Source organism: Bufo bufo, chromosome 8 (assembly GCF_905171765.1).
Source record: "Bufo bufo chromosome 8, aBufBuf1.1, whole genome shotgun sequence".
NCBI lineage: Eukaryota > Metazoa > Chordata > Amphibia > Anura > Bufonidae > Bufo > Bufo bufo.
Window position 1 is genome coordinate 45300838 of NC_053396.1, and position 20083 is coordinate 45320920.

At 39.2% G+C, this 20083-nt stretch overlaps 1 protein-coding gene across 1 annotated transcript in view; it reads left to right on the forward strand.

Moving 5' to 3' along the window:
* The window catches only part of PAPPA (pappalysin 1), a 455318-nt gene extending 454873 nt beyond the window's left edge, over nucleotides 1-445 (forward strand). Inside the window, exon 23 of the mRNA XM_040405874.1 lies at nucleotides 324-445. Coding sequence (XP_040261808.1) covers nucleotides 324-428 — 105 coding nt within the window. The 3' untranslated portion in view covers nucleotides 429-445. The remainder of the gene's footprint in view (nucleotides 1-323) is intronic.
* Nucleotides 446-20083: the final 19638 nt, after the last annotated feature.

The following is a 20083-nucleotide window of genomic DNA, read 5'->3' on the forward strand; positions in this document are numbered from 1 at the left end:
CCTCCTAAGAACTACAGCTGTCATAGTCTTGGATTCTTTAGAGAGACTGAGGCTATTACAGAGAAGGAACAGTTTCCCCAATCTCTGCATGGATTGATCACTGCATCTGAGGGGTTAAAACAGCAGAAACCCAGAAGCTATGATGCTGGCTCCACTGCCAAACAGGTGGCATTTTTAAAGACCCTATCACCGACATATATAGTCATACAGAGGTAGGGAAGTGGTTAAGATGGAAATACCACTAGATGTTGTATGCCGTTTTTTTTTCTATTAATTTATAAAATTAAATTGCATCTTACTTTTCTGTCTCACATTTTCTACAGGTATTTCCATTTCCTGCAGGCTGTGATATACAGGAGAAGTGTGCATGCCTGGACCCCAATGCAATGGAAAACATTCCGAATACTCAAAGTCCAAATCATGGATAGCATTTTGTACAGTTCGCATGACCACAACTGATGGCAGACTGGAAAACACATCGCATTCCATATGTTATTTTTATGATAGCTGCTGAACTGGATTACGTTTCTCCATAAGAAAACATTGCATACTGACCAGTCTGACATTTTCTAGATAAATGAAGAGCTGCGATTTATGCATTATGATCTGAACGCCATAAGGAACAAACACAGAAATATTAGAAGTATTAAGCTGTGGTATGGCCAGAAGAAGACAAAATACAAGCCATAGTCACATTGATTTTTCAGCCAGTTAGACTGAACATTTCAGTCCTCCTTTTCCCATGCAGATGGTAGACTGTGAAGATTTCAAGGTGAAATAGGAGTGACAAATGAAACTTGAACATTATGTTTAGGTTTGCAGTTGATGCAAGCTTTAGTGTTTCCATCAAACCTTGAGCTGTGCACTTTTCCTGTTGAAAGGTCTGTTAGGGAGGAGATCTAACTGCCTTATAACAGAGATAATTTATCCCAATGCCACCAAAACCTAACACTAGTTGTTTGAGCATAACCGTTGCTGCTATTCCTGCTGCTATGTCCCATACAGCCATTCTCCTACTGTGTCAGGTCAAGTCGAAAACAACCAGTCTGCCTTAAATCTTGACTTTAGTCTGACATTACACCCTCAGGCCTCGCCATTACAAACAAATTACAGGGACCAAAATCAGCTACTTTGAGATGGGTTAAAGCCTCCATGTAACGTTTAGCAGGAAGCTTCAACACCTAAGATTGGTATTTTTTTTTTTTTTTGAGTCAGTACTGCATTGCATTCAGTGAGGTCTTCTGCTGCTCCGTAATACACTTGGGTTTTAGATGGTCTATAAAATTAAGTGGTTTTTATCAGTATTATATTTGGGTTGAGTCCATGAAAACTTAGTCCCCTTGCAGATGAGCGTGAGCGTATTAGGTCCGGATGCGTTCAGTGAAAAATGCGCGATTTCACAAGCAAGTCCATTCAGTTTTGTTTGCGATCACGTTCAGTTGTTCAGTTGTTATCGTGCGGGTGCAATGCTATTTAATGCGTTTTGAACGCACGTGATAAGAAACGGAATGTTTACAAACAACATCTCTTAGCAACCATCCGTGAAAATCGCATTGCATCCGCACTTGCTTACTCATGTACAAAAACCCATTGAAATGAATGGGTCCAGATTCCATGCGGGCGCAATGCGTTTGCATCACGCATTGCACCCGCGTGGAATACTCGCTTGTCTGCAAGGGGCCTTAATGTATAGATATTTTCATTTTAGAGAACACTGCCCTTACTCATTTCTTTGGGGTATATTGTTCGCATCTTGTTTTATTTCACCGTTGTATCGTTCATCACTGTCATATTAGATATGCTAGCTATTATAATTTTAAGTCAATATATTTGCTTTGTGAAATATAAAACATGTACATTGAGGGCTGATAATTCTCCAGTAGATCAGGTTGGGATTATAACCATGTATTTTCTTCCTTTTTTTTTCTTTTTGAAATGTTTTTAATAGCCTGACAAGCGCTGTTGTGAAATAGTATTGGAGGGCCAGTCTAGATGCTTAGTGTATGCTGCTGAGAAGTCTCCGTTAAGTTGGGGTACACATTTCAAAGTCATTTTTCTCATGAGATGGATACTATTTTCTAGCTGCTGTGGAAAGATGAACGTCTGTAAAAGCACTGCGTAGGCAAGAAGATTATTCTGAGCATGTCAAAGTAAAGGTCTTGTAGTAAATGAAATGGGATTGTACTGGTTCAAGATCTACTTAGGATGGCAGCTTTTTACCTCTTCAATCCCAGAAGGATTAGGGCATTCCCCGAGGGTGTTTTCAGTGCAGGTTTCAGCTACCTCCTTTCTGGTTTCAATTTGACTGACTTGAACTGTCAGTTTTGTTTAGTTCTTTTTCCTGTGTTAAAGAAGAGCAAAAAAAAAATATATAAAAAAATTTGCATGGTCCAAAAATAAGATGCAAAGTATATGTTTTTAAAGGGACGTAATGTAAATAGTTGCAAACCAGAGAGCTATACCTATCCTGCCTGCGTGGTGATGGCTAGAGCATGTTTATTAATCTTGTAAATCTTTCTCAATGCTTTAGATAGATTTTTGCTACAAATTTTTTACTTGTGCATTTTGCTTTCCTCGTTACACACACACTAAAATGAAAATAATTAGTACTTTTTGAATCGGCAATTTACTAAACTCCAGTTACAGGGCTCAGTCATTGATACTCTTTCTGGCGGCTGCTAACGTACTCAAGAACCTGCTTTATTGCTCCATTCCATAACGACATTGCTATAACCTGATATTCCATAGCTCTACTATATCTATATACTGTATACATTTGAGCTTCATTTTATATCAAACAACAAAGGAATGGTCGTTTCTGAATGAACTCAAGAGTGAAATGAAATGGATTAGCACACAGACCTCCAATAGGAAGCTGTTTATATAGTTTGGAGTAATAGTTGATACGAAAAGCTAACAATAAAGTACCAGCCTTGTTGAAGGGGTTCTGAAAAAAAACATGTTATGATAAACAAACTGTTAAATCCCTTTAATTATTCATAATGGCTCATTTAATCTAGGGGAAAATCAGTGAAGGAGTTAAAATAGCAGCTCTCAGATTTATAAGCATATCATTCCTATACCTCAGCTTGTGAGTACGAGATGAGGTAAACTCCTTTTTGAAGCACAGGGACACATCTGAGCAGTTATCTCAGCTGTCATCTGCACATAAAATACAGCTTCAAAGTGCTGATACCAGAAGACTTTACATAGGGCTATGTGCTCTGCTTTCTTACACAGGCCGCCCTGCATCGTCATGAGGAGGATGGATTTTATGCTTATAAAGCTGAGAGCTGCCATTTTAACTCCTTCACTGATTGTCCACTAGACTAAACAAGCCATTATAAATAAAGACATTTAAGAGTTTATTTATAATAACATGAGTTTCAGTATTTTCAATAGTATCTTTCCTGGAGAATCCCTTTAAAGGGTTGTCTCATGAAAATACCTCTTTTCAACATGTCCACTTATTGTACCCTTTCAATTTAGCCAGATAAGAGAGCTGCAAAAATCATCTCTTGCTCTGGGAGACCCTGGCCCATCCATGTATTGAATGGTTGGAAGTTCATTTGAATGGCGTTTAATACTACATTTTACCTGTTGTGACCACTGCTGGAAAAATAAATATGGCTGATTGTGACTTCCCCGGCATAATCAGCTCTTTGTTCGAGAGCTTGGGAGCCAGACCCACTGTTGATGATTAGTTAGAGATGCGAATGTCCCAAAATCTTGTTTCGGATCCGAACCAGTGGAATCGGTCATCACAAAAGTTTGCCCTGAAAAGTCATGTATGACACTCTGAGGTCTCCTAAGACTGTATACAACTCCTTTCAAGCAAAGTGACAGCAACATACTGTATATGGCTATGGGTAAGTGGATTTAGCCAGTGTAAAAACACACTGTGCTATTAAATTACAAAATGGTCCAAAACTAATCCCATTTGGTGGAGGATGCCTTCTTCTCTTTCTGTAAACACATGGCTGACATTTTGAGTAATTCACACAAGACTAATCCTGAAGCATTCGGATTTGTTGGGAAAAAAATTGTAACAAATTCTATTTTTTTTTTATTGATTCATTTATCTCTAAGTATAGTACATTGGAAAAATATGTAACCCCCTCATTTATAAACACTGATGGACCATTTTGTTAAATATTTCCTAGAAGAGTTGCTACTGGTCCAGAGAGAAAATGTAGAAACATTGTTGATCATAAAAGTTGAAGAGATTTTAACAGAATTTTTTAAGTATCTAGTAAATTCCCTGATAACACCAAGTTAACGAGTAAATACAAAATATCCCCTATTTTCACAAAAAAAAGTTACAACATGCTATAAAAATAACCAAAAATTTACTCCTCTCTTCAACCTCTTAAAAGGGGGATTTATTCACCATTTTGTTTTACTTTTTACTCTAAACAGGTCCAACATTTCGTTGATTTATTTCATAATAGATATTAATAAGGTTGGCTCTTCACTTCTCTGTTACAGAGCTCCAAATCCAGGTTTTTCTTCATACAGCCAAAGAGTTTAAAGACAATTCTTGCTGCCCACAACCACCACAAGAGAATTTACTGCATACGGCTCCATGAAGTTCCTAGTTGTGGCTGTAGGTAGACAAAATAACACTATTATGGCTCTACATGTAATTTTGGAGCTCTGTATAAGAAAATCCGAGCTCCAGAAAAATATCCAGATTTCAAAAGTGCATATTCACCTTATGCTCGGGGCTATACACAGATTACTGCATTGTAGTTGCATGTGTGTTGCAGAATACAACAGAGTATATTATATGTTTAAAAAAAAATTAAAAACCTTCCCTCCCAATACTCAGGTTAAATCTACATAGTTGCTCAACTCCAAGGATGTGGGGACAACAGATTACCTCTTTATATGTGCAGTGGTTAAAGGGAATGTGTCATCAGAAAATGACCTGTTATTTAAATCACATGTTTATGTTAAACATGTATTTTTTTTTTTTTTATTAGAATTCATGGGGATTAAAAAAAAATAAAACATTTTCCATGTCACTATATTTTTAAAAATGTATTTAATCCAGCAATTTTTGCACTGGCCACTAGGTCTGATAATACGTCGACTTCCTGTCTTGTATTTATTTACTTTACTCACCAGTGGCGTACACAGAGAAGTAAGGGCCCCATAGCAAGTATCAAATGAGGCCCCCAACACAGGATGGAAGGGTTTCTGCCTAAACTCTTTTCAATGACCCTTGGGCCATTTTTTCAATGCCTCATTTGCTAAAAGTTATTCCTTTAGAGGGTAGAGTCCTTATCAAGTTTTCACCTCCAGTAGAAGAGGCGATAATCCCAACTAAGCCTGGGCCCCCTCTTGCCCTGGGCACCATAGCAGTCGCATGGTCTGCCGCTATGATAGTTACGCTCCTGTTACTCACCTATATAGCGCTGACATAATCTGCAGCGCTTTACAGACATTATCAGCACTCGCTGTCCCCAGTGGAGTTCCCTATCAGTGTGTCTTTGGGGTGTGGGAGGAAACCCATTGGGGAGGAAACCCAATATGGGAATAAGATACAAACTCCAGGCTGATGTTGCCTTTGGGCATATTCAAACCTAGGACCCCCAGCGATGCAAGGCACCACTGCTAACCAGTGAAGCACCATGCTGCTTATGGTCTGCACAGGTACTTTTACTGTAGCTACTTATCAGTAACTATTGTCATTATCACAACAGTCAGAACTACAATGACATGTAACACCTCTACACAGATAACACAGGACCCACCATTCACAATAGGTGATATCACAGCTTATCAGCTCCCTCCTGACCTCTGCACAGGTCACAAAACATGCCTAGAAAACTCTCCCATAGAAGTCAATGGGGTCTGCTCCTGTCCATTGTGTCTATAGCCCATGTAGCTGCTCTCAGAATACAGGAAGTCGTAACATTTTTAGGCCTAGTGGTCAATGTGAAAATTGCAGGACTATATATATATATATATTTTTTCAAAATATAGATAGTGACATGGAAAAATTCTGCTAGCTGTTACTGTCAACAAACCACAGTTCGGAACTGTATGCTGGAGGCTATATGATGGCACATGGTATCACAATGATGATCGTTTCCATATGCTGCACCATATATGACACATTATCCTTAATTTGCCATTCGATGAGTTATGCCTTCCTATTAAATCGAACATAACGCACGAGGCCTAAATCAGTACACTCACTTAAAGGGGTTGTCTTATCAAGGACAACCCTTTTAATGTGTGACCCACCGCACCCAAGACCCCAGGTAAACAAGTTGTATAATAACTGAACAACCTTATTCTACCAGACACTGATCTGTGCCTCATATCATGTGAGCCCTGAGCAAAGACCCTTCTCCATGATGAGCCTTTGTCCTGCTAAGGCATATGGACGAGGGTGTGTTCGGAGAGGACAACCCTTTAACAAGCAGAGGATGCTGGGGTTTGAGATTAGACTATATTTATATGTAAACTAAAACAGTGATCCAAGGTGAACCCTGGAGAATGAATATGATAAGGGGGGAGCAAAAAAATGTAATAGAGTTGAGAATACAGAAATGTTAATTTGGCTTTGAAGGCAGGTCTGAGTGCTCAATTCCAGTTTACACCAGCAGATGGTAAGTAATATTCACTACATACAGATTATTGTGAAATTACCTGTCTGTGTTAAGAATAAGATATATATTATATATTATATATGTGTGTGCGTGCTTGTGTGTATGAACACGGCTTTGTGTATGTAGCCAGGCCCACTGTCGATTGCTTCTCTGTGTATTTTACATACTAAGTCTCCATATACAAGCTGTGATCTCCTCAGAAGAAATGTAATGTACGTCTATTACGGAAACCGCTCTTCCTTATTTATGTCTTGTAATGGAACTTTTATTTGTGATATTATGGAATCTGTCTTTTTTGATCAAGAACAACTGAAAAAAATGACCTTCTCTTAAGAACATGTCTCCATACCTACTGTAATTGTAATGTTCACACTTCTTCTTCCTCATCCTCTCCCTTTCACACCTAATGTGTACTTGTGCTGCTCCGTATTGTTGTGTTTTAGATATTTTTTTTGGTTTGAGAAAAAAATATAATTGAAAACCTTCAAGCAATATATAAAGATGTAAATAGTAGAGCTTATTTATTAAGAATGTCATACATTTAATTTATATCTACACAATTTGTTATTTTTAAGTTATTTTTACTTCATTCAATACAGTTTTTAAATATTATTTTGTCTTTATGTCATGAGCTCCTTTTTTCATTACTCACATACTGTACACAGGTCAAAATTTTTACAAATGTAAAAAAAAAAGCATATTTTTCTGTTTGAATACTCTGTATGGTAATGTATATTACTTTGTATGTCTATTATTTAACTATTTAGATTACAGAATTGTTACAAGAGTTAAATGTTTTACGGAATGATCCAGGTTTTTTCATTATAATGGTGTTAAACTTTGGCGGATTTACAAGACAATCTCCTACCAGTAGCTTTCAGATTAATATCTGCTTATATGCAATGTGGCATTGCATGGTAAAACTAACATTTGGATTCAGCCATTAATGTATGATATGTTCTTAAAGGGACACTACCACCAAAAATAATATAAATAAAGTTATGTTTATTAATTTGATGTCTTTCAATTCAGAGTAAATGTTTTAATGTGGAGGTGCTTTATTCTCAGAATCAGAATCAGCTTTATTCGCCAAACACAACACAGTCGATCGTGCTCGGAATTGGGTTAGGCATAATACTAGGGGTAGGGGGGGTAGGGTTATGCAATGGGCACATCAGGGAGAGGGATTATGGGCGGGAGATGGGGCGTGGTGAGTTCAGCAGTCTGACGGCCGTTAGGAAGAAAGTGTTCAGCCTCTTCAATGTCCTTGCAGGGATGGCCTGATACCTGCGGCCGGACTTTAGACGTCATTCTGTATGGTCTATACAAAGTTTCATGTCAAGTATTGCAATAATAATGCCAGTAATGAGGCCAGGTTCACATGGAGTATCCTTCTAGTTTTGTATGGTATTTTACATTTAAAGGGGTGTTTTTACTCCCCAGTCAGACCCTTTAAGAGCTGATTTAATATGGATCCAGCACAATATCTCCGCCATAAAACACAAAATGTGATGATTATTTCTAAAATATAGTTTGCATGTGTGTATGATTTGTTGATTGGTTGTTGAGAGTTGATGAAGGATATGTCTGCCTATGAAGAGTAGAGAAGTATGAATATGTAAACTGTGCTTGCAGACCTCCATAGTCTCACTGCTCTTACAGTAAAGAACCCTCTTCTATGGTGATGCTAAATCCTTCTGTCCGATAGATGTATAAAGATAATTAGATCTCTATATTCACATTCAATAGACGCATACATAATAATAACTCTTTACTGGTACTGTAATGTATTCATTCCTTAAATGGGTTATCCCACTATAACAGCCTATAATCTATTCACAGAATAGGTGATAAGTGTCTGATCACTGATGTCCATCTGCTTGGACCCCCACCAGTCACAAGAATGGGGGTTACTGAGTCCCTCAAGTGAAAGGAGAAACAGTCATGCACACGTGCTGCCATCCCATTCATCTCTATGGGACCGTTGGAGATAGCTGAGCACTGTACTCAAAACTATTAGGTTTTTGAACTTCTATACTTTCTATCAAGGGAGTTTTCCATTGAAACATCAAAAATAAATGTTCTTCTGGAAGAAGGAGAATACCTCCTGAACAGGATATGCACCAGTAGTTACCACTTTACAATCTTCACACAGAGATAGAAAGGATTGCAGATTTTATAAGGTTGAAAAAAGTTGCACCTCATCCTGATTCCAGCCTATGAAGAAATATTAGTATTGTATTGGAAGGAGCCTTTTAGACAACCAAAAACCTAACTTCCTAGACTAAAGCAAAGGCTATGGAAACATTCGACATGGAAAAAATTAGACCCCTGAATAGCAATAGTAATTAACAAATGAATACCTTGTTTAATGGACTGTCTGGAAAACATTCAAGAGGACAACTTACCAGAATATCAGACCTCAGAGGCCATCTTGGCTTCCCACCCATTATAAGTTACATATAACAAGAGTCATTTGGTGGTTAAACACTTTTGTCATTTGCAATGGATATAAAAAATACACACACTATGAATTATGGAAGATATTTCCTCCTGCCACATAAATTTATTTCCATTAAAGCTGATCCATTATTAAAGACATGTTTTATAGACATAAAATGTAAAAGCTCAGCGATGCTTTGTCAAGGATCCATTTTTGTCAGCAGTAAAACACATGAAGGAATACTCACATATGAAGTAGAATGAAAACATCATGGTCCTTGCTGCACAATATACAAGCTGTAAAAATTGAGACGGATAGTATAAGTGGTGATAATCATTCTGTTGATTGCTTTTAACCACTTGCCTACCGCCGCAACATAGAAATAAATAAATAAATAATAAAAAATAATTAAAAAATAAATAAAAAATAATTAAAAAGATATAGCAATAGTTACTAGAATTAGCAATAGTAATTAGACCTCGTACACACCCATACAAACATCCCACCCTTTTTTTGTTCATAAAAAATAAAATAAAAAATATATATTTATATACACTCACCTAAAGAATTATTAGGAACACCTGTTCTATTTCTCATTAATGCAATTATCTAGTCAACCAATCACATGGCAGTTGCTTCAATGCATTTAAGGGGGTGGTCCTGGTCAAGACAATCTCCTGAACTCCAAACTGAATGTCAGAATGGGAAAGAAAGGTGATTTAAGCAATTTTGAGGGTGGCATGGTTGTTGGTGCCAGACGGGCCGGTCTGAGTATTTCACAATCTGCTCAGTTACTGGGATTTTCACGCACAACCATTTCTAGGGTTTACAAAGAATGGTGTGAAAAGGGAAAAACATTCAGTATGCGGATCCGTCCTGCCGCTAGTTCACGTGTGCCTCCGGACTGTCGCTTCATCCCCATTGACTATAAGAGAGGTGTCCGGACTAAAAGAACTGCATGCAGTACTTTTTGTCCGGCTGCCTCTTGGCGTGCGCTGCCGTGCTTCCGCCAGAACTCCGCCCCCGCCCTCATTATAGTCAATAGGGACGGAGCGGCAGTCCGGGGGCACACGTGAACTAGCGGCAGGGCGCATTCGACAGGCTGTTCACCCGCCAGAACAGCCTGCCGGAGTCCCCTGCCGCTAGTGTAAAACTAGCCTTAAATATATATATTTTTTAATATTATATCCATCATTTAATGGCACAAAAGAAAAGTTTAAGGCATCCCATGAAAAATAATATCAAATACATGTAGGTTGTCTCAGAAATGAATCAGTTATTTGCAGTTAGATAGACCCATTGCTATAACTAAAAAACTGGCCTAGTAATGAAGGAGGATAAACACTCTGGTAATTAAGTGGGTAATCTGTGCTCCTCTATGTTTTAGTTTTTTTACCCAAAATTGATTCAACACACAATTTAGGTCATAAAAAAGTAGTCCATAATACTGTATCAGAGACATAATACATCAGTGGCCATGTTAAAGATTCATGCATACATGACAGTGAAGGAGAGAATGGACCTGAAGAGTCAATTTGGCATGTTTCCTTAAAAATTTAGCTGTACTTTAAAAATAACAAACTTTTCACGTGTCACAGTGATATACCAAAGGTTTTGATTGGTGGGGTCTGAATGCTGAGACGCCTACCAATCTCTAAAATGAGAAGATGGAAGCAGTCACAGAGTACTGTCTCTCATTACTGCAGGAGATGGACTGGAGATAGACTTTCTATACAGCCTTTCTTCAACGAGCAGAAAAAATGCTCTATGTGTACACTTCTTTCTCCTTATTCTAGCATTCAGCAGTCAGACCCCCACTGATCAAAACCTCTGATAAGTTATGATATATCAAATTCCATTTATACTATATGAATGGCGAACCACGAATATAAAAGAATGAGTGGTCTAAAGACAAGTTAGAAAAAATACAAGTGTAACTCGAAAAATTTGAATATCGTGCAAAAGTTCATTTATTTCAGTAATGCAACTTAAAAAGGAATTGCATTAATGCAGCTTTAAATTAGTATACTGTGAAAAGGTTCAATATTCTAGGCTCAAAGTGTCACACTCTAGTCAGATAATTAATCCATACCCCCTGAGCAAAGGGTACCTCAAAATTGAGACTTTGGGGTTTCATAAGCTGTAAGCCATAATCATCCAAATTATACCAAATAAAGGCTTGAAATATCTCGCTTTGCATGTAATGAGTCTATCTCATATCTTAGTTTCACCTTTTAAGATGTATTACTGAAATAAATAAACTTTGCACTATATTCGAATTTTTTTCATTTCGACTGTATATTAAAGGGTTTTTTCCACTACACTTATACCCTATCCACAGGATAGGTAATAAGTGTCTGATCCCGGCGGTCTGAGCCCTGGGCCAACCAGCAATCAAGAAAACATAGGTCCCAGAGCCCTTTATAAGAATGGAATGCTGCTAAATGCGTGACAATTTCATTCACTTCTATGGGACAGCTGGAAATAGCACTGAGTGGTGTATTCTGCAGTCCTGGTGAAGTGAACAGAGAGGAACTGAGGGCCTCCATTTTTGTGAAAGCTAGAGGCCCCAGCGATCAAATCCCCAGTAATCAACCTCATGTATGGATTTCATGTATCAGATGCTTATATGTAGAGCTGGGCTGGTCACCAGTCGAAAGCTGCAGGCCTTCATATCAGTAATCCAGCTGCTCTAAAACATAAAAACATAATTATTTTGTAATTGTAATACAAAACAGGTTTAAATACAGACAATCAAAAACTATTGCATTTCGAGCTTGGGTTGTTCTATCATAGTAAGTCATATCATAGAAACTTGGAAAACCTGTATGCAAGCACAACCAGTTTTGAAAAAAAAGTCTCATTGATAATTAAATTACATTTGAAAATATCATCACATATAAAATAATTCTGCAAAATTACAGTCAGTTTAAATATGAGCCTATTGTTGATTGTGTCTCTAGAAACAGAATCCAAAAAAGCTCTACATTCATTAAATAACACTGCCAGTGTACTACACATGGAGGTTTATTGGCATGTTTTGTGCCCCTGAGTACTCTTATGTCTCCACCATGATCAAGTAGAAAATGATAGGATCCTCCTTGGGGTTGCTGTTGCTAATTTTTATTATTTTTTGTGAATAACTAAACCAATGTTTTGCTTGTTACAATTATATAGACATACAAACAACGTAGAAAGCATTAAAGCTTTTCAGTGCATTGATCTTCACCTTTCTGTATTTTGCGGGCCACTTTATTTTTGTTAAATACAAGGAAGGCCACATGCACATGGTGTGTATTATGCAAGGACTTGTGGGCAGAAAGTCTGCAGCATAATACAGTGCCAGCTATGTAGATGTAGTACCATGTACAAACTGAGCTGCAGAATTTTCCACAGTGGGCTGTGGTGAGGAATTTGCAGCATGTCAATTGTTTCCGTGGACTTTCTGCGCAGATTTCACCCTTTAAAAATCACTTAAAAATCTGTAAAAAGATAAACAAGAAACATTTGACTTTGGCGCAGAGGAGAGGTCATCAGTATTAAAGTCTCGGAAAACCTCTTTAAATTGTCTCTAAACTCAAAAATAATTAGATGTCTGGTGCAAGATGGTAATGCAATTCAATAAATCATAAGGATAGACACATCTGCCAGTTTCTGACACCTGGATGAAATAATAGCGGCTCACCAATTTGGCAAATAATGGATCGGTGCTCACCCTTGAACACACCCAATGTCGTACACAAAAAAGAAGAAGAATTGAAATAACGAATAGGGGGCACTCTCTGCTATCTGGGGCCAGACGAAAACCATACATATAAAAGTGCAAGGATTTATTAAAAACGTAATACATATAATAAATAGTGTTGAGCGCGAATATTCGAATATTTAATTTTTTTAGCAAATATCGTCACTTCGCTAATTCGCGAATATTTCGAATATAGCACTAAATTCGCTATTTGGAATATTATTATTATTTTTTTTTTTTATTGTTATATTTTTTTCTTTCCCACTTCCCAAAAGTAGTTCTTACCTGTCCTGAGGATTCTTGGCTTCCTGGCTGCTCCAGTCAGTGCCCGTTGCCGCTTCTGCCGACTTCCGTGCTCATGGAGCGTCCCCATCACCATGGGAACGTCTCCATACTAGAATGTACTGTCGGATGTGAGAATTAAGTTGAAATTGCAATTCGATTATTATAACTTGAATTAATCGAATTGCGATTTCAACTTAGCACTGCTATATTCCATATTCGTCCACTTTGTTAATTCTAGCAAGCAGACCCATTAGAAACACAGCTCTAAGTTGAAATCGCAATTCTATTGTTATAACTTGAATTTCAACTTAGACCTGGTTTACTATGGTTGGCTTGGTAGAATTAGCGAAGATGACGAATATGACGAATGTATTCATCATATTCCTCAAAACGAAGATAACGAAGTATTCTCCATCTTCGTTTTAGCTCCATATTCGTCAACTTCGCTAATTCTAGCAATCAAATAGGAAAGTTGACTATAGAGACACCTATGTTTAATTCGCTATGCGATTATATTACTTTGCTTTTTTTTTTAATAAATAAAATTATTATAATACTTGATAATTATTATAATTATTCTATTTATTAAATAAAAAGCAAAGTAATATTATCGCATAGCGAATTAAAAACTTAGCTGTCTCTAGTCAACTTTCCTATTTGATTGCTAGAATTAGCGAAGTTGACGAATATGGAGCTAAAACGAAGATGGAGAATACTTTGTTATCTTTGTTTTGAGGAATATGACAAATACATTCGTCATATTCGTCATCTTTGCTAATTCTAGATATCAAACCAATAGGAAAGTTACCTTAAGTTAAAATCGCAATATGCGATTATTTAAATCGCATATTAATCGCGATAACTAGAATAATGACAAATATTCGATTTCGACGAATATGAGACGAATATTCAAGCGAATATTCGCGAATTTCGTCAAAATCAAATATGGCACCTCCCGCTCATCATTAATAATAAATACTCCAAAATACAATTATCAGATAAACCCAGGTCGACCTAGTACTCCATACAATAAGACATTTAAAACATAAGAAAATGAGAAAAATAAAGAAAAAAAATGAAAAAATAAAAAAGGAATTAATGTTCTCTTTAATATTCAAGGAGGTAATGGGGGTTATCTACATTGCATGTATCCCCAAAAAATTGGTTTGAAGAAACGGTTTCCCTTTCTGTTGTAGCAAATAGCTTATAGGTTATAAGTTATAGCAGGATATCCATATATTAAATCAAAATAATTGCGGAATATTTGATGATATCACCACAGTATCTATATGCCCAGGTAAATATAGCCGCTCCTTTTACCATGTGTATATTAATAGCAATTTAAAAAGGGTTAATTTAGAAAGGTGGGCTGTATTCGTGTGAATATAGTTCATTCATATATACCTTGATCCTGTTCACATTTAGATCATGTAAACCTCCTGAATTGTATAATACAATTCACAACCGGACCTATATAAAACAGATAAGGATGCCCATAACAAAAAAGAAAATTGCCTATAAAAAAATTAAATAAAACTATACATATATCAAGAAAAAAATATGGAGAGTACAAAAATATCAATATTTAAAAAGTGATAGATAATGAATAAATAAAACTGCGTATATGTTTTTAGTTGCGGTTCTTATGCATTTATCTTGCATTTTTCAGTTTCTTTTCCATTTAAATGAAACAGCATATGAATTGTATATAGTGATGGACGAACATGGGCCGTGACGGTTTGCAAACGCGAAGACACGAACGCGATCAAATGTTCGCGAACCGCAAGTTTGCGGCGGGCCCCATTCACTTTAATGGCAGGCAAACCTGGAAAACCTTCAGATCATATTTGCAGCCACCAAATACTTACTAGAAGTGCACAAATAATCCCACAACATGGACAGTGACATACTAGAGGGGGATCAATGACAAAAATTCCAACAAAAAATATGTATCTTAATCAGGGGACATTTTGAAGCGTTTTAAAAGGAAATTCTCTGAAATGTGCCCTGTTGGAGTCTAGAAAAATTTCATTTTAGGCCACGGGAGTACGGGCCTTAAAAATTAGGCATTCACCTGACATAAAAGAAATTCTGATTATGTGACTCGAGGTACATTATGTGGTCAATGGATAAAAATTTTACTGTAGGCCACTGGACTACAGGCCCCAAACATTAGGCATTCACCGGACAGAAAAGATCAAGTGATTATATGGCTGGAGGTATATTAGACGGTCACTGGATAACGATTTTACTGTAGTCCAGTACAAATACATGTCAAATACATATGTTTACAATAACTAAAAATATAAAATTGGATTAAAAACATGGCTAACGAAATCCTCCCTCTTGAATAAACTCCAAATAATAGGTTAAATTCGATAACAAGTGTTCGTCACAGGTGTTGAATTCCTCCAGGGCCACAACAATTAGGCATTCACCGTACAGAAAAGATCAAGTGATTATGCGGCTGGAGGTATATTAGACGGTCATTGGATAACAATTTTACTGCAGGCCAGTGGAGTACAGGCCCCAAACATTAGGCATTCACCTGACAGAAAAGGCCTTTTATGCCGCTGTATTTACATAAGACAGGGACCATTCTTTGTTCTGGGTCGTGACGGATATGTCTGGGCTGCCATGAGGAAATTCAATTAAACATGGTCGTCACAGGTGTTGAATTCCTACGAGATCCATACCTCATTCATTTTTAGAAATGTAAGGTAGTCCACACTGTCGTGAGTTAGGTGAGTGCGCTTATCGGTCACGAACACCCCTGCTGCGCTGAACGTCCTTTCGGACAGGACACTCGACGAGGGGCAAGCCAAGAATTCCATGGCAAATTGTGCCAGCTCTGGCTACAGGTCAATCCTGCACACCCAGTAGTCCAGGGGTTCGTCGCTTCTCAGAGCGTCCACATCGGCCGTTAACCCGATGTAGTTGGACACCTGTCGGTCTAGGCATTTCCTGAGGCTGGATCCGGGGGATGGCTGTCAATGGGTTGGATGCAAGAATTATCTCATATCCGAAGTGACCAACACATCTTCAAACCGCCCTCTTCTTGCAGGCACGGTAGGATTGGTAGCTGCACCTGTTTCGCTGTGGGTGGAAATTTCTCTGCCAGTGCCTGCAACAGCAGAATGCAGCAATCTCTCACACCAAGGCCTGGAAATGCTGCATTCTGACAGCCCTTTGTGATGCTGGTAACATGTCCACCATTTTGTGTTTGTACCGGGGGTCTAAGTACGTTGCCACCCAGTACTGGTCCTTGTCTTTTATGCTTTTTATGTGGGGGTCCCTCTTCAACCACCGACCCTTACCACCCCTGCGGAATGGTCTGCCTCTTCCTCTGCCTGTCATTTTCAAAATGACCCTGTGACAAAGTCCCTATAGAAGAGCAGTATTTTTGGAAGCAGGGATATCGCAGGCCTCAATCAATATTTGGTGGAAGCTGGTATATCAAACCCCTTAATCAATATTTGGTGGAAGCTGGTGTATCGCAGGCCTCAATCTATATTAAGTGGAAGCAGGTATATCAATCCCCTCTATCAGTATTTTGTAGAAACAGGTATATAGAACCCATTAATGAGTATTTGCTGGAAGACAGTAAATCAAACCCCTTAAACAATATTTGGTGGAAGCAGGTGTATCGCAGGCCTCAATCAATATTTAGTGGAAACCGGTATATCAATCCCCTCTATCAGTATTTTGTGGAAACAGGTATATAGAACCCCTTAATGAGTATTTGCTGTAAGCCTGTATATCAAACCCCTTAATCAATATTTGGTGGAAGCTGGTGTATCGCAGGCCTCAATCAATATTTGGTGGAAGCCGGTATATCATTCCCCTCTATCAGTATTTTGTGGAAACAAGTATATAGAACACCTTAATGAGTATTTGCTGGAAGCCGGTATATCAAACCCCTTAATCAATATTTGGTGGAAGCTGGTGTATCGCAGGCCTCAATCAATATTTGGTGAAAGCCGGTATATCATTCCCCTCTATCAGTATTTTGTGGAAACAAGTATATAGAACCCCTTAATGAGTATTTGCTGGAAGCCGGTAAATCAAATCCCTTAATCAATATTTGGTGGAAGCCGGTATATCAATCCCCTCTATCGTTATTTTGTGGAAACAGGTATATAGAAACCCTTATTGAGTATTTGCTGGAATCTGGTATATCAAACCCCTTAATCAATATTTGGTGGAAGCTGGTGTATTGCAGGCCCTATAAAGCGCACTTTCCCCCCCCCCCCAAAAGTGGGAGGAAAATGGCAGTGCGTCTTATGGAGTGAATGCTGCCGTTTACTGCTGCACAGCGCGGTCGGAGGTGTATCAGCGAGGAGGGAGGAGAGGCTGGGGGCCGGCTAATGGCAGCGGGGCCCGGTGCGGTAACTGTATTCTATTGCACCGGGCCCCGCTCACTGTACTAATCGTATCTAACTGCAGGCAATGTTTAACTATAGAATATGTTCAATCCAGCAGCCTGTACTTACGTCCGTAGCAGGCAGGAGGCAGAAGGCTGGGCGGGCTGGCACTGGCAGCGTAACTTCCTACGTCACGTGCCTGCTCCGTCCACTTTATGAATGAAGCAGGCGGCGCGGGCAAGTGACGTAGTGAGTTACGCTGCCAGTGCCCGCCCACCCAGCCTCCTGCCTGCTATGGTCGTAAGTACAGGCTGCTGGATTGAACATATTCTATAGTTAAACATTTCCTGCAGTTACCGTAGATACGATTAGTACAGTGAGTGGGGCCCGGGGGAATAGAATACAGTGACTGCACTGGGCCCCGCTGCCATTAGAAAACTAGTGTAGATGCCAGACCCCACCCCCTGAATTGGGGGTCATTCACAGTGGCTGACACTGTTATGGGGGGGATCTGTGGATGACAAATAGCATAAGATGTCCCCATAATAGTGCCATCCACAGACGCCCCATAACAGTGACATCCAGACGCCCCCATAACAGTGTCAGCTACAGACCCCCATAACAGTGTCAGCCACAGACCCCCATAACAGTGTCAGCCACAGACCCCCATAACAGTGTCAGCCACAGACCCCCATAACAGTGCCATCCACAGACCCCCATAACAGTGCCATCCACAGATGCTCATAACAGTGTCAGCCACAGATCCCCATAACAGTGCCATCCATAGACCCCCATAACAGTGTCTCATCATAACAGTGACTCATCTCAGGGACAGGACTCATCTCAGGTTAATTTGCATATGTATCAAATCGTTTTTTTACACAATAAAAGCACACAGAGCTATGGGGACTGGGTATTGCGGATGTGCTAGCGGCCATCTAGCAACCCATGTCCTCAGCTCTATACACAAAATCCCGGTGACAGGTTCCCTTTAAACTCAAAAATTCTCTTAGATTCGGCTATTGACATGTTTGCGATGTGGTTACCCCCTCTCCATGGTTTTATTTTTTCAAAAGCTACATATTTCAATGTTGAGGGGTCACAGTTGTGGTTATCCTTATAATGCTTAGAAACTGAGTGTAATTCATAACCCTTCTTTAAATTGGCAATGTGTTCTGCCACTCACTTTTTGAACGATCTTTTAGTTCTGCCAACATACTGTTTATGACACGGACATTGTAGGATATAGATAACATCCATTGAGTCGCAAGTAAGGCTCTGTTTTTTTTTTCAAACTGAAATGGACTTTGAGTAGACTGTACTATTGTGGTCTTCTTTGGAAAGGACGTAATTCTACAATTCTGACAGCGTCCACATCTAAAAAAAAACTTTTAATGATAACCAGTTGGATGTGGTTCCACTTGATTTATTTTGGACTGTAGGCAGTGTTCCCTCTAAGCTGCGCGGGCGGGCGGCCGCGCAGCAATTATTGTGGCCCCGCTCACAATTTTATAACGCCCGCTCACTCAGCTGTGCCGGCCCCCAGCTGATTCCCCTGTCTGTTTTGCTGGCTGACGCCGCCCGCCGCACGGTCAGTTCATTTACAATACCTGGCTGTGGGCTGCCGGTGGGCGGTGGCTAGTATTCAAATAGGGGGGTGGAGTTTTGGACCCGCCGGAGGCAGAGAGGGAGTGCGTGCTGTGCGGCGCAGGCTGAGTTCACGTCACGTCACGTCACGCTACGCTACGCTGCATCTGAGTACCCTGCGCGCCTGGCCGCCTGCTAGCTGGTGATGGTAAGGTGAGGGCATATAAAAAAATAAGTATGTACCCCCCCTGTCCCACAGTGTTACGAATCCTCTGTTGTCCCCTGTATTACCCTGATACCCCTCAGTTATATAATATATCTGAGGGGTATCAGGGTAAATTATACAGGGGGTAATATAACTAGGGGTATCAGGGTACATGAGGGGTAATATAACTGAGGAGGGCTAGGCTACTATCAGACATTATACAGGGGTAATATAACTTCTCTTACCCCTCACCCCTGTATTATGTCCCTGATAGCCCTCCTCACTTATATTACCCCTGTATAATGTACCCTGATAGATACCCCTTAGTTATATTACCCCTGTATAATGTACCCTGATACCCCTCAGTTATATAATATATCTGAGGGGTATCAGGGTAAATTATACAGGGGGTAATATAACTAGGGGTATCAGGGTACATGAGGGGTAATATAACTGAGGAGGGCTAGGCTACTATCAGACATTATACAGGGGTAATATAACTTCTCTTACCCCTCACCCCTGTATTATATCCCTGATAGCCGTCCTCACTTATATTACCCCTGTATAATGTACCCTGATATATACCCCTTAGTTATATTACCCCTGTATAATGTACCCTGATACCCCTCAGTTATATAATATAACTGAGGGGTATCAGGTTAAATTATACAGGGCGGGGTAATATAACTAAGGGGTATCAGTGTACATTATTATACAGGGGTAATATAACTAAGGGGTATCAGGGGACATTATTATACAGGGGTAATATAACTTAGGAGGGCTATCAGGGGACATTATACAGAGGTAATATAACTTATATTACCCCTGTAT